Below are 15,003 nucleotides of genomic sequence, written 5' to 3'. Positions count from 1 at the left end.
GTTGGTCTACTTTTGTTGTTTCCCATTCCTTGAAACAGATGGCCTCCCTACTAGTTGAGAATAGCAGTGTTTGCTCCTGGTCTGGCTTTCCTGGGCAAAGCCCTCTGACCTCCTTCAGTGTTACTGCATAAGGTCCCTGGCTGGCACTCTCCCTGGAGGTGCCCAAGGCTAGTGGGTGTGGATGAAGCAAAGGTTACTGGATGTTCTTTGTTTCCATTTGTACTTTTCATTAACTCTTGTTCTTCCAGCTTTAAGATGCTGCTATGTGTAATGGGAGGCAGCCATGGCAGGATGAGTTTCCTGTTCTCTCTGGGTGGGGCTTACACCATCCCACGACAGTGCCTCCGTTGGGGTCAGCCTTGATTGTTGAGAGCAAAAGAGTTGATTTAGAAGGAGAGATGGCTCAGCAGTTAAGATCATTTGCTGCTCTTGCAGAGGACTGGGGTTCAGTTCCCAGCACCCACATGGAGCCTCACCGCTGCGTGCAATTCTAGTTCAAAGGGACCTGACACCCACTTCCGGCTTCCAGTGGCATCTACATACACCAAGGCATAAATAAATCTTTAAATAAAATCTTGCTCACTGTGGCCCTCTAAAATGTAGTCCCACTCAGTAAACTCTCACTCGCATTTAATTTTTCTCTAGGGGAAGTGCCGAAACTATTTAAATTAAGGAAACGGCTTTGAGTCTCAATGCCGGTACCAACATGCTAAAAATGCTTTTTGTATTAAAGAAAATGAAATGAGGTAGGAGTTTGGCCTTGTGTGTTTATGTCTTGGTTAATGTGTCCAGCTGTGTCTGGGCTCTGTGGACGCTTGGGGAAAGCGGCAGGACCTCTCAGACATGGGTAGGTGCTAGACTCAGAGGTGGGCCTAGTGTCCCAGGCTTTGTCAGTTCACAAACAGGACTTGTAGTTCCTAGCAGGGCAAGCAAGTTAGCCAGCATTTCAGGCTGGTAATATCAGCACCTTTGAGGGGCGGTTTTGAGAAAAGAGCTAATGGGTCCCTATTACAACAAGTAAAGCCCAGAGCAAAACAGTTGTTACCATATTAGGGAATGAGTAGTGTCTTTTGAGGCTCCAGAGATCTCAAATTGTTCTGGCATAGCCCACGACCGTTTTGTTGCACCATCTGCCAGCTGCCTGGCAGTTTCGCCTCTGGAGCTGGCTCACGGTGCGCCAGTATCCTGCGGCCCACTCTCCTAGAAACTTGGCGTCACGCCACCTTGACTTTGCAGAGGGTCCAGAGAAGCCAGCTAGTGTGACCAGCAGAGTCTCAGCGGCACGTCTGGGTCTGGCCCCCGAGATCCTGAACTTTTCTCATGGTCACATGGGTTCAGCAGACGCCGGTCCTTCTCATTATCCTCTTAGTACCCCCTTTTCTCCATTTACACCCGGGGTTGTTTGAATCCCGCTTCTGCCGTTCATTCCTATAAAATCTGACCCACCGGGCCCCCGGAAGTGAAGTACCCAAACTTTCCTGTAACCTTACCTCGGCCTCACGCCTGCCTGCAGGAGAGTGTCCGTGCAGGCAGGCGGGGCACCACAGGTGCGCTGTCCCACACGCATCCCAAATGAAGCCACATTAGAAATCCCGTGGGAAGTGAAGCCGCCATAGTCCAGGAAACACACTTTTATTTTATTTAAAAATTATTTATAATTTATTGAGCCTTCATAAATGCTTTATTTTAAAATCTTTTTTTTAAAATTTATTTAACCTGAAGAAAATGGGGCAGGGGGTGGGATCGAGGGAAAGGGGTGGTGACAGGTCCCTTAGAAGTTCTGCAGAGGAAGGGAGTAATGCAAGAGCAGTGGCCTGAGCCTGGTGGCCTGAGGGGTAATGAGAGGGAAATCCATTTGCCCAGTAGGCTCTCTTGTGGGTTCTCGTTCCCAACGAATCACTTCCCGGCCTAGGGCCGAGACGCCAGGCACCGGGTGCCTACACTGTTTATTCTGACCAGGTAGGGGCAGGCAGAACGTGGTGGCTGTGGAGTTGGCGAGGACACATGCATGGCTGAGCCTCAGGCCAGCCAGGCTAAGCAAGGGGCATGTGAAGTCAGTGACACACAGAGAGGGTCTCTGGCTCCAGTCCTTCCTCCCGTGGTCTGTGGCTCTCTTGGCAATGCCTACTGCTGTTTGGTAAACAGTGGGCAAGAGTTATGTGGGGTGTAGGTTGTGACCTTACTGTGCGGTGCCAACGATTTCGGAGGACCCTGTCTTGGTGGGTGTCAACCTTCCCCATTGACAACAGTGCTTGACCACTTAAAATTAAACACAATTCTTGAAGTGTCCAACATTCACTCTGCATTGCAGAAACACTGGGCTAAAAGTTCCGTTATTTAAAACTGTTAAAAGCCTCTGTGGCTCTGGGAACTTTGAGAGTAGTAAGAAAGCTTCAAGTCTCTGGAAAACACACAAAAACACCAACTTCTGACAGTTTTAAGGGCTCTTTAGCCTGCTGGAGTCAAACTATGGACTCCCCTGGGGTAATGGCCCCAGGTTTAACAACCCCTGAGTTAAAGATCCTGTGGGCAAGTATTTTCCTTTGAGACACAAATAACATAGAGGAATCATTAGCTGTCCGTCTGCCTGTGACTGAATGGGGGTGGGTGGAGGTAGGGGTTAAGGCTTCGAGGGAGGGCAGTGGTTTTGGAGATTCAGCAGGCAGCACTGGATCTCCAGATGCTGACTGGAGGTGTGCAAGGACAGGGCGGGAAATGAATCAGAAACTCAAACTTGACTTTTAAATTTTCTCTTAGGCTGGCTGTTTCCCAATACCTACATTACTCTTAGGAGTAGATATGCATGGTAATTCTGCCATCTTGTGGGTATGGTTGGAATTGCATCTGCCCCAACATAAAGGACTAAAACCCCTGATCTGGTAGGTTTTTGGAATACTTAGCTGACCAACAAGAGATGGAGTAAGAGGCAGGAGGAGGGGGTATGTGCAAAAGAAAGGTGAGCGTTCAACATCCCTGTGTCAAGCACGCTGAACTCCCGTGACAACACGGAGCATCCTTCCTGGCTGACCTGGGCACTCTTTGGTTTATCATGGCTGCACTCACTGTAACAACTTAGAACTTTTTCATGAAAGTTTCTTTTTTTTTTTCCTGCTCTAACTTTCACTTAAAACCTGAAGTTACTTCTATGTCTGGCTCACAACTTGGTCTCTGTGTTCCCTGATCTTCCTCTTCTGAAGCAGGCTTACTGAGAAATTAATTACTGTAAGCTCAAACAGACACGTCCCTGAGAGATAGCTTCTTCTCTTTCCATTCCAGCAGAACTGCCCTTCTCCTAGGCTGTGGAGAGCCCACTGACTGACAGTGAGTTCCACACTCTGAAGAATCCTTGTCCATCCCTGGAACTGATCTTCACACCTGCTCCTCTGGACTAACATGCCTCTCTGTCCGCATCACTGGCCGACCTAATGCTAAGCATGAATGATGGTAGAAAGGGTTGTTTTGTTCTGGAAGAAAGAATGGTGAATCCCAGGACATGGGTCTCCTGTGGCTCAGGGACACGAAAGAACAAAGACAATTATTGGGAGCCTCGAGTGGCTCTGTCAGCTTGGGGTTAGTCCTGGACTATGCTACGGACAAGACCGTTTCTAGCATCCTCCAATTCCAGGCATCGGCTCTCCTTCAGCGTTTAGACTGGAGGCAACTGGCAAAGCTGGCCAAACTGACTGTGAGGGGTGGAAGGTGGAGGGCAGAGTGTTCTGTCACCGGTGGGAGGCCTCGGGGGGAAAGCAAGTGATGGGAGGGCGGGTCTTCCCCCAAAGCCTCAGCGTCTCACAGCTGGCCAGCGAGGCCTCCCTCATCATGTGATCAGAGGTGTTAAATTGGAGTTTTCCTCAGAGGCTCGCTCTCCTTCTGCTGACTTCTTCCTTTTCCGGCCACCTGAAAAACAGGGTGTCAGCATCCACCTGTAGCTAGGGAGGAGGTCCGTGTGCTCTCAGAGACAAAGCCCTGCAGTGGAACCTGCGCTGTACCATGTCACTGATGTCAGCACGTTTACACTTTTACACACTGACACTCTGGAGCACTTCCCCCAAAGAGGAACAGCTCTGAAAGGCCACAATCCCAGGGTTCATGGAAGGGGTTGAAATGCCTTCTTTCCTTTTCCTGGAAGGCCCCAGCTCAAGTGACTGCCAGACACCAGACTTTGATGTCCCATGGGCCACAATTGGTGGCCCCATTCAGAATGTCTCCTGCCTAGTCCGGGCCAGGTGATGGTGACTGTGTAATTGCCCTCACGGATGGAACAGGCACCTGTGTCCAGCTCTGGCAGTGTCCAGGAAGGAACATTTCCATCCTGCTCTCTCTGCCGCTGACCTCTGTCTGAGAAGGATACTTCTCTCTTTCCTGTCTTTAAGGAATACTGATTTTGTGTTTGTACATTTGCACGTTTATTGTGGTTGTGTGGTTGTGTGGTGTGCATATGAGGTCGGAAGACAACTGTGGGAGTCAGTTCTCTCCTCTCACCACGTGGGTCCTGGGGATCAAAGTCAGGCCTTCAGGTTTGGCAGCAAGCACCTGTACCAGTGGAGCCATCTCGCTGGCCCTTGCTTTTCTTCCTTGTAGTCTCCTAGACACAGGGTTTGTTGTCAAAGGCCTATATGGTAAATATTATGGGTTTTGCAGGCTCTGAGGCCTCTGATACAATTGTTCAGCCTTGCCATTTGTGGGCCACATATTACTAATGGGCCCATGACCCAAAGTTCTCTACCTGTACAAAGCAGGTCAGATTTTGGCCTCAGGACATGTCTGAAGATTCCTGTCCTAGGGGATCACCAATGGGGACGGATTTGAACAGGTGTGACCCTGGTTTAGGGCCGATTGTAGATTTCCAGTGTTGTGTCTCGTTAGACTCTGCGGGCCTTACCCCTGCAGGAAGATCCCCTCATGCTTCTCCTCCTCCTGCTTGGTGAGGAGCGTTGGTCAGGGAGAAAGGATACTCACTCAGGGTTCTCAGCAGTTTTTTGCCCATGGTGTCCTCAGAGTCACTGCTGCAGGGGCTGGTCTCTGTGTCCAGGTGGATAGTACAGCATTCAGTATCTAAAGCTGAAAGGAGAGCAAACTCAGGCCTCCAACAGAAATGTCGGGATCAAGCAGGAAGGTTCTGAGTGATGCCCTTCTGGGAGTGACTGACAGGGCTGAAGGGTGGGGCCTCTCAGTAACAGTGTGTATGTCCCTTGAAAGGTGTTGTTTATTAGTTAGCAAATAGCATTTTACTGCCACAAAAGGAACAGGCAGACAACGGAGCTGTAATCCAACGGTCACTCTACCCAAAGTCAGAAATAATTACATCTCCTCCAATACCATCTGGCAAGAGAGAGGGAGAAAATACAGTATGTTCTGCCTAGTGTTTGTGGCAGACAAAAAGCACATCTAAGGCCACGAGATGTCCCTTTCTTTGACCTGTAAACCCAAGGGCCCGACCACAACAGGGCACACGCCCCTGGCTTCTTAGAATCTCAGCCCAGAAAGGATCCAAGCCTCACACCAGTTGAGAGCCGACCCTGGACAGGGTGGTTTGCTGGAAACTGACCTGCACAGAAGCCCTGCCATGGAGCCCACGTCTAACATGGTCTTTGGGTGTGGGTGAGCCATTTCCCCTCTGCCAGCCTCCGGGGTCCTCTCGTATCACACTAACAGGTGGGCTACAAGTTCTCCAAACTTCACCCGACTCCATTGTTACTTCTTGGCTCCATTTCCCAGCTGCGTACTTCAATGGAGCTACTAAATTCATGTGTGGAAGATATCACTCTCTCTCTCATCCAAATCCTAGACCTGTGACTGTATGGTCCAGTTTTTTTGTTTTTTTTTTTTTTGGGGGGGGGGGTTGACACATGTTGTCTCTCTGATCTTACAAACTTAGGAGCCTTTCCACACTCTTGCTTTGTACACTTGGTGTGGAATGGGGCAGGCCCAAAGCAAGGCAGAGGAACTACTGGCCTGGAGGGTAGGCATACAGAGTGGCAAAGCTTGGGGCCGCCACCTATTGCTCCTGGGACAGGGCACTTTGAGCAACTACACTGTCAAGGCAGAAGTGCACCATGTCTCAAATGAAGGGGTCTGAGAATGCAGGGAACGTCCATAGACTTTGGCCTGTTCTGTGGCCCAGAGTAAGGAAAGAGCCCTGTCAGTGAGGGTAATGGCGCCTGTCAGTCTTCTCATCTATAAAGGAGTTCTGATATTTAAAGAGTGTGGTACCATAGAGTGTCCTATAGACACACTCTCTCACTTATACCTGAAACTGCCTTATGATATCACCACCATTATTTATAGTCATTAAGTTACTCAAGGACTTACCTATTAAGTTAACCTGTTAAGATAAGGAAACTTACCTATTAAGATAGGGAAACTGAACTGAACTGTTGATTGAGTAATTTGCTTAAAACTGCACAGCTCTTGAAAGCTGTAAAAGTGATACATGCTTGTAATCCCAACATTTGGAAGGTGGAGGCAGGGGGCTCAGAAGTTCAAGGTCATTCTCTGCTACAAAGTAAGCAGGGCCCAGCTTACAAGAGAACTTATCTTAAAAAAAAAAAAAAAAAATCCTGAACTGAAGGGGCTAGGGTCTGAATCCAGGCAGAAAATATCTCCTACCATTGCCCAAGTTTTCCTGGAAAGATGAATTAGATGGGCCCAGTACATGATAGGTGCTTGGTAAATGCCGATCCCTCCCTCCCCTCCAGTGTGTGTGTGTGTTGGGGGGAAACAGGAGCTGGAGTCCCAGGGCTTCCCAAGCCAGTTCGATCTTGCTGCCCTGGATCCAGCCCTGACCTGCTGTTGTAGGAACAGCCGGAGGGGACATTGTGAGTTGCTGTGTCTTGTGCTCCTCAAAGTTGGTTACTTCTTCCTGGGGGAAAGCCATCTCCTCCATCCTCAGGTACACCACCTCGCCGGGGCTTCTCAGACCATCTGAGCGGCTGCCTGTGGAGGACAGTGAGTATATTACCTCCATGCCTGGGAGGAGACCCAGCGCTCTGTGAGGCACAAGATGGCTGCTGGGCATTAGTGGAGGAGGAAGGTGGGGCTGTTCTTACCCCACAGCAGCCCAACCCATCAGACTGACTCACACGGCAAGCTGGTCCTGTTGCTCAGGAGCGTGAGGACCGCATCATCCTTCGGAGTCTGGGGTGTGCCCCGGGTGGTGGGGGCCTTGGTGGAGTCCCCATCTGTGAAGGCTTCCATGTCCGGGGATTGGGGCGAGCTGTCCATGTGGCAGGCCGTGAGGGCATTCTGGTATTGCTGACGTGTGATCTGGAAGGAAGTGGACAGCGGATCAGGAGAGCCATGTAGACACGATGTCCACATAGCCAGCTTTCCGGAGCTCACAGGCAGCTCCACTGGGTGCTTTGGAATTCCTGGTCTGAGGCCTGAGGTCGTGAGTCGGAGTCCTACCCAAGCTGCATTAAGCCTGGCATTGGAAGGACAATGAAGGGTCCTTTTACTTGCTGGCCAACAATCCCCACTATTCGTTTTTGTTGGCTTTTAGCTTTGTAGTGTACTTGGAAGAACTTGCATGGACCTGTTCTGTGTTGCCGTAGCAACATATCTGAGCCTTGTACCTTATATAGAAAAGAGGTTTATTTGGCTCAACGTCCTGGTGGCTGGAAAGGACAAGCATGGAGCTGGTGCTTGGGGAGAGCCTCCCTGCTCGTGCTAGAGAAGCATAAAGGGAATCAGCTGACGGTAGCGAGGGGCTGAGCATATGGGCCAACCTTGTTTGACAGCAGAAACCAACCCAGTCCTAGGAAAAACACATTAATCCCCTCCCAGGGCTGTGCTCCCCACAACCTACTCACTTTCCTCCAGGTCCCACCTCTGGAAGGTCCACCTCATAATACTGCTACACTGGGGTCCTTGCTAACCTTTGGAGGACACACTCAAACCATACCCAGACCAGAAGACGTGGATCATGAAGTGGTTTTTCACCCCTCGGTCTCAGACCCACAGGGTTTGTTACATCCAGGCTTCTGGATCCCGTTCTGAGAGTGTCGAATTTACTAGGTCAGGCACTGAAGCAGAATTTGCATTTCTAGACAGTTCCACGGAAAGCTAGTGATATAGTGGCTCTTTGAGACCCACCGCCCGAGACCCAGTTAAATTGAGCACAGGTCCTACTCAGTGTCAGTTCCTGCCCTGGGAAGCATTTTAAAGGACACAGCAGCACTGTGCTTGCAACCAGCTTTGGGAGTTTTCAGGTTAGAACTATGTTCTGTGCTATATAGCGTGGAAATGTGGGTCTCAACTCGCCATCCGCCCAAAGCTTCACCAGAGTCAGCGCTCTTGTTGAGAACACCTCATGCCCCAGGCTCCTGCCTTTCCTTGCTGGAAAGTGAGGTCAGGTTCCAAAAGGGACAGGAAATTTTCCTATGTGACACTTGATAAACTCAAGAAAGCAGCAGACTCTGCTGTAGCTGTGTTCTTCAAATAATTATTTTTATCTTATTGGCCCCTAGATGTTAGTTTATGTGGTGTCTCTGTGTGAGTCTGTATATGCCAGTGTGTTTGGGTGTGTGCAGCTGCCGAGGTCAGAAGAGGGTGCTGAATCTCCCAGAGTTGCAGTTACAGATAGTTGTGAGCTGCTCCACAAGGGTGCTGGGAACCAGGGCCGCTTGGAAGAGCAGCAAACGGACTCCCCTGCTCAGCCCTTGCTCCAGCCCCCAGCTGTGTTCTTCACAGCATTAATCCTACTTTAATCAAATAGGGCAAAGGGACCCTTTACCCAGAGACTATAGCAGGCAGTTTGCTGCCTGCCCAGCACCCATGGCTCAAGTCTTGGTTTTGCCACTTTGAGCCGGGTAGCACTAGTCAGACGACTAGCCCCTCTGAGTTTGTAAAACATGCCTAGAGAAACTCATTACACTTCCACATACACGCCTGTCAATTTGGCTTCATTACAGGCAGACATTTCAAAGATGGTCAAACTCACCATCTTACTTCTTCTAAACTGTCTATGACACGCCATGAGGGACAGTGGCCCTCTGGCACCGGCATCAGCGTGACTGGTGGTGCTGGGAAGACAAACTTGGAAGAGTAAAGCCGTAAGAAAGCACAGCCAGCGGGGGCAGCAGGAAGAGGCAGGTGCTGGGTAGTGGCAGTGGATGGATAAGGATGGTGTCCTGACTTTGATGATGAACACTGATGTGGAAATGCAAACCCAGTAAACCCTTTCTTCTCCAAGTTGCTCTGTTCCTAGTGTTTCCTCACAGCAATAGAAACCCTAACCAAGATGCCTGCTAAAAAGAAGATCGAGACAGCTACAGCTAGGACTGGACATTAGGAGGAGCACAGCGGTGTGTGTGTTGGGGGGTAATGGTTGGCCTTGGATAAAGGGGAGGGACTGCATGTCAGGGGTAGCTGGAGAAAGGGAAAGGTGCTGTTGATTGGTTACCCTTTATGTTCTCACAGCCTTGCTTTCACACCGCTTTAAGAAAAAAAACTGTATTTTAAACATTAAAGTACTACTGTGCTAATGCATCACCTTAAAAAACAAAAACAAAAAACTGTTGACAAAGGGCTAGAGAGATGACCTCCCCGTTAGGAGTGAGTGCTTGCTCTTGCACAGGACCTTCATTCGATTCCCAGGCATACACATGACAGACATATATGTAAGCAAATACTCATATGTAAAATAAAGCAAATAACAAAAAAATTAAAGATAAACCGTAGACATAAACTCTGTTCTAAAAAAATGGACTCAGGTTCAAGTATCCCTTTTCATCATTTCTCTCCCTTTGGACAAGTTTTGTTTTCAGTGCTAGGGAATGAATCCAGGGCCTGGTCATGCAAGACAGCTGGGGTACTGCTAAGTTATACTTCCAGCCCTGACAAGATTCGGTTTGGTATGTCGCTGTTAAATAGAAATATTGTCTAGCAGTTAAAGAAGACGGAAACAGGCCAACTAGAGCCACATTGTGACATCCTGTGTCACATTGTGTCTCCAGAAAACAAACAAAAAAAAGAGAAACAGGTGAAATAATTTTATCAACATAGCCTTGATAGTCAAGAGTTCTCATGGCTGCTAGCCCAGAACTGCGGCCGCCAGACTCTTCGAAGGCCCTTCACTGCATGAGATCTACTCACTTCCATACCTATTCATGGGAGTGCCCACGTGACCCTGCCTTAATCTCCCTCTGGTTCCTTCCCAATTTTTAAAGGTCCAGCTATTCCCCAGACAGTACAGTGCTTGAAAAATGCCACACAGTTTAGTGGTGGCCTGTATTGGTCATTGCTATTTAAGTTTACTTTTCTCCTCTGAACTACATGCAAGGTAGTTTTATATAAAACACTTTACATATTTATATCTTGAAATTTTGTTTTTGTTCGAAACCTTTTTTTTTATAATGCATTTGCGTGTTTCGCCTGCATGTATGTCTGTGCAGGGTGTGCACGCCTGGTGCCCGTGGAGGTCAGAAGAAGGCATTGGATCCCCCGGAAGTGGAGTTACAGTTGTTTGTGAGCTGTCATGTGGGTTCTGGGAATCAAAACCAAGTCCTCTGGAGGAGCAGCCAGTGCTCTTAACCACTGAGCCATCTCTCCAGCCCCCATGTTTGTAACATTCGAATGTATTTAACATACTCCACAGTACCCAAAGAACATAGTTAATGCTCAAGAAATACCCATTGATTAGCTGATGGCAGTGAGCAAACTAATTTTTGAAAGACAACATTTTTTTTTAATTATTATTATTCTTTTTCACCCCCTCTCTTCTCTGCTGCAATGCAATGTGTCTTACCAACAGCCTGAGTTTAGACTCTTTCATACTTTGGCCTGTTCATAATCTAAGCATCTCCTAAATTATTATCTTGAAACTAACAAAGTGTAAGATTTCCCTTTTGGGTCTCTTGACTTAGCGGCCAAGTCACCCAGAAGTTAACCTATTGGCTAGTGGATGTCTCTTGCCATTTTATGAAATTGTGACTTGGGGTTGGTTTATTAGCTTTCAAAACAGGACCCTGCATTTTAGGGATTTCACCACTAGATGGTGATGGGGAGCTTGATCAAAGTTATATAACCCACCCTGTAAGGTGTCTGCCAGAACAGTCTTGGCTTACCAGTGATTCCTACAGGACAGACAGACAGATAAAATCAGAAGGATACCTTTAGTGCTTCATAATGATGTATTAACATCTATAAATCATGGCTTTGTTTAAAACCTTATCCAGAAAACCTTAAGATGTGCCTTTCTAGCTCACTTTAAACTTGCCTTGAAATCATATTACTCTTGAACCTAATAATTTGGGAATTTTAGTTTGTAGGACAAGGAAGGTCACTGAGGACCTTTTCTACAGCCAGAAGTCTGTGAAAACACTTTTCCATGCAGTGTTCCCACTGGGTCCCCAGGGACTATCGGGAGAAGGGGTAGGGGTTCTTGCCTGGGATGTCAGTCCTTAGCACTCAGAATAAAATAGAAAAAGCACAGAGACTCCCCTGGCCAACAAGGAGGTCACAGCCGGGGGAGGAAGGTTGCTTCAGCAAGGCCCCCAAAGCATCTCTTGAATGGGAGGGAGTGGATTTTTAGCTTTTGGTTTAAGAAAGATCTTACATTACGCAGGGAAGGAGGAAACCAAACCCTAACACATTTGTCTTGAATTTGAGAAGTGTCCCTCCGTAGGACTATAGGTTTTCTGAAGCCACAGGTTTAAAGAGAGTTTCATTAATGCCTTAACTGGCCATCCTTCTCAATTTTAAAATGTTTAGGTGGAAAAAAAGGGACTATGTTTGGTGTTTCCCAGCAGGTTGGACCAAAACAGGATCCTCTGGTGTGACAAAAAGAACATATAATTCTCAGTACTCCTGAGAACTGTTCTTGGATTCAGGTTCCAACCACCACTGACTCAGGTTAGGAAAGAGTTTTCATTGTTGTTTTTAAAAGTTGCCTTTTCTTAGCTCTAGGGAAGGGGGCTCATTTTAGGAAAACCTTTACAAATGTCCTCTATCTGAGGTCCTCATCTCAGTACATCCCCTGCGGAGCTGACAAATCTATGTCTGGTTGTCCTAATCAGTCTATTCAAGACAAGGGATACTCCTCCAAACCTTCGGCTCCCCATGGGAGCTTATTAAAATTCCATTGGTAAAAAATCTCATTTACTTTTCATTCCAATGTAGCAAACTGTTCACTGATTTTTTTTTTTTTTTTCAAGACAGGGTTTTTCTGTGTAGCCTTGACTATCCTGGAACTCACTCTGTAGAGCAGGCTGGCCTTGAACTCACAGAGAGCTACCTGCCTCTGCCTCTGCTGGGGATCAAAGGTGTGCACTACCACTGCCCGGCTCTGTTCACTGATGGATTGAACTTCAGGTGTAAATGATGCCATATGACCCTCGAAATCTACATGCTACACCTAATCCCGGAAGACAAGGCATTCAGGAGGGGGCTTTGGGAGGGGACCAGGATGCTATGGCTTCTCTCCTATGGGGGGTTTGCTTCCTTTCTCTGTTATCTAATGTTCAAGGGCCCCAGGGCCATGAGGAAGTAGGCTCTCAACACACACTGGGTCTACGCCCATTGACCTTGGAGCTCCCAGGCTATAGCAGTGTGACAGTGGCTAGAATTGTCTTATGTGAACAGGATGATCCAAGGAAAAACAAAAATAGGATTCTCCTTCCCTCACCTAAACATTTTAAAATTGAGAATGGTAGCTCATTAAAGCACTAGTCCAACTCTCTTTAAACCTGTGGCTTCAGAAAACTTTTAGTCTTACTTAACATTTTTTTTTCCCCATTGCTGGGGCAGTGCACTAAAAATAGAACCCAAATTCCATATGCTGCCCCAGAGGACCAAGGGGTTCTGCTTTTGATGTTCCATTCCCATCTTACCCCATCACCAGCCTCTGCTCTTCTCAGGCCAGTGCTCAGACACCCGCACCACTGCGGTTTCACTTCTGACATCTCCCTCTCTCCCTCCCTCGTCAGTTCTCAGCAAGTGTTCTCTCTTAGCCTCCTCCACTTCAAAAGTAGCCAGCCCTGCCTAATCTGTTTATGCCAGGGCTTTGTCATCAGGACCTGAACTTAGCCAGGTTCTGGTGTGCTTGCCTGTCTCCCTCACCTCTGCTGTCGCTAGGTTAGCTCTAGAAAAGCAGCTGTCTCCTCAATGCCGAGCACAAGGCAGACATGGGAGAGACAGCCGACAAACTGTGTCCTGAAATTATGAGCCCAACACTACAAACCAGCAGAGCTAGCAGGCTAGTCCCGCCTATCCCACCCCACCCCACCCCCTACCTCCACCTTCGAGGAAGGTCTGCTTTAGCGCTGAGGAGTCTGGAAGCCACAGGGAGTGAGTCACCCACTGGCTTTCTCGGGTTAGCCTCTTTGCCTCAGGCTTGTCACCTGTGCTCAGCTAGGGTTGCTTCTCCCTGGGCTAACTTTCTACAACTCTCCCTGAAGTTCAGTGATTCCAAGGTTCTGGCTTCAGAAGCAGACAGAAGTGTCAACTTTGAAGCTCTTTTTTTTTTTTTTTTTTTTTTTTTTTTTAGCCAGATGATCCAGCACTAACAGCCTCAGAGGTGGGTGTCGAGGTTAGCATGTGATTCAGATAAAGGATTCAGCGAAGCTCCTTGCAAAGTGCCCTCCACCCTGCAGTCATCTGGTCCATCTGGCAAGTTCTGCTCTTTCTGCTGGCAACATTCAATGGTTTCTTCTTTTCATGGCTACTTTTATCGGATGACCATCACTAAAAGTGTCTATAGGGTCCTGGCGCATAAGGCCGGCCAACACACCCCGGAAGTTATCCGTGTTCTGGGCAGAGGGAAATGACCTTCTCCCACCGTGCGATTTCAGTGGCTGGTACAGTTACCAAGTGTACTCCCTGGATGTCTCACTGGACCTGATATGTGTTGTGCCCGAGGATAAAGGTCCGCCTCACTCCGCCAGCCGGCCGCCCTCCTGGAGGACTTACCTTCACGAACTGCACGTCGCTGAGGATGTGCACGGAGTAGTCGGGTGTGTAGAGGTTGTTGCTGCTGCTGTACAGCTGTGTGTTGCTCCCGCCAAAGTCACTGCGCTCTCGGTTTGGAGACTCAGAGCGATTCAAGCCGCTGCAGCGAGAAGGGGACCGGTTTACTGCAGATGGTGAGGGAGAGGGAGGGGCCGAGAGAAGAGATAAGGAATGGTGGGGGGGGGGGGGGGGGGGGAGGGAAGGGGGAAGGGGGGGGGGGGGGGGGGAGGAAGGATGAGAGGAAGGAGGAAGAGAGAGAAAGGTGCTATTTACGGAGGTCCCATGGAACTACCAGGCAGTGGTAGCATTGCAAGGACAGGGACCCACACCCACTAGAGCCCAAGAAGGGAGTGGCTTGTGGCTTGTTGGTGTTGCTCCTGTGGCGCATGTCCTGACCCAGGAGGAAGCCAGGGTGCTTGGTTTCCCTAGATGGCTCTTGTCGTTGGTGCAGGAGGACCCCCAAACACACGAGGATAGTGCAGCATATGTGGTACCCAGTAGAGACCCCGCTACTGGGAGAAGGCACTGTACATAATGCCCTGACCCTTTTAGGAAGACCAAGGCCTTAGGTTATCACCTGTCACTTCACCATGGCCAGGGTTCAGTGGGGCTAACTGGGCCTCAGCACTGGCAGGCTCTGGGTCAAGAGTGTAAACGGGGACCATGAGCCATCAGGGTAAACAGTTGGAAGTTGTATAGCATGCTGATATGCTGCCAAAGTCTTATCCTTGTAAGTCCAGGCTCAACTACTCAAGTTTTGTGGCACAGACAGGGTTGGGTGGGGTGGGCCTTAGGGCTTCTGGACTCAGTATCTTTCAGAGATGTTTGGGTGTGGAACTGTAGGACTCTGCCTGTCTGAGATGAGTAGCAGGAAGAATGTGGCCTCGGGGTGGGCATAGCCCCCTTGACTATTGCAAGAGGCAGCACTGAGGAGAGCCATAGTGGTCCTTGAGAATGCGGGTCATAGAAAAGCTCATTCTGGCATAAATGGAGCCTGGCACAATCCCCAGACTTTCTACCAGAGATGTAAACATCTCCATAGCGCCTTTAAATTCA

General features: G+C 48.8%; 1 protein-coding gene across 2 annotated transcripts in view; it reads right to left on the bottom strand.

The window, feature by feature from the left end:
• Nucleotides 1–1,625: 1,625 nt before the first annotated feature.
• Nucleotides 1,626–15,003, bottom strand: part of Cnnm1 (cyclin and CBS domain divalent metal cation transport mediator 1) — a 52,037-nt gene continuing 38,659 nt past the window's right edge. For both annotated transcript variants that reach the window (XM_055591637.1, XM_055591638.1), the window contains 5 exons: nucleotides 13,909–14,072; nucleotides 7,083–7,266; nucleotides 6,787–6,936; nucleotides 4,960–5,061; nucleotides 1,626–3,897 (listed from right to left, as the gene is read on the bottom strand). In XM_055591637.1, coding sequence (XP_055447612.1) covers nucleotides 3,818–3,897; nucleotides 4,960–5,061; nucleotides 6,787–6,936; nucleotides 7,083–7,266; nucleotides 13,909–14,072 — 680 coding nt within the window. In that variant the 3' untranslated portion in view covers nucleotides 1,626–3,817. The remainder of the gene's footprint in view (nucleotides 3,898–4,959; nucleotides 5,062–6,786; nucleotides 6,937–7,082; nucleotides 7,267–13,908; nucleotides 14,073–15,003) is intronic.

This window comes from Psammomys obesus, unplaced genomic scaffold, assembly GCF_907164565.1.
Source record: "Psammomys obesus unplaced genomic scaffold, mPsaObe1.curated_primary_1811, whole genome shotgun sequence".
Lineage (NCBI taxonomy): Eukaryota > Metazoa > Chordata > Mammalia > Rodentia > Muridae > Psammomys > Psammomys obesus.
The sequence above is the reverse complement of the archived record's forward strand: the minus strand, read 5'-3'. Positions and strand labels throughout refer to the sequence as shown.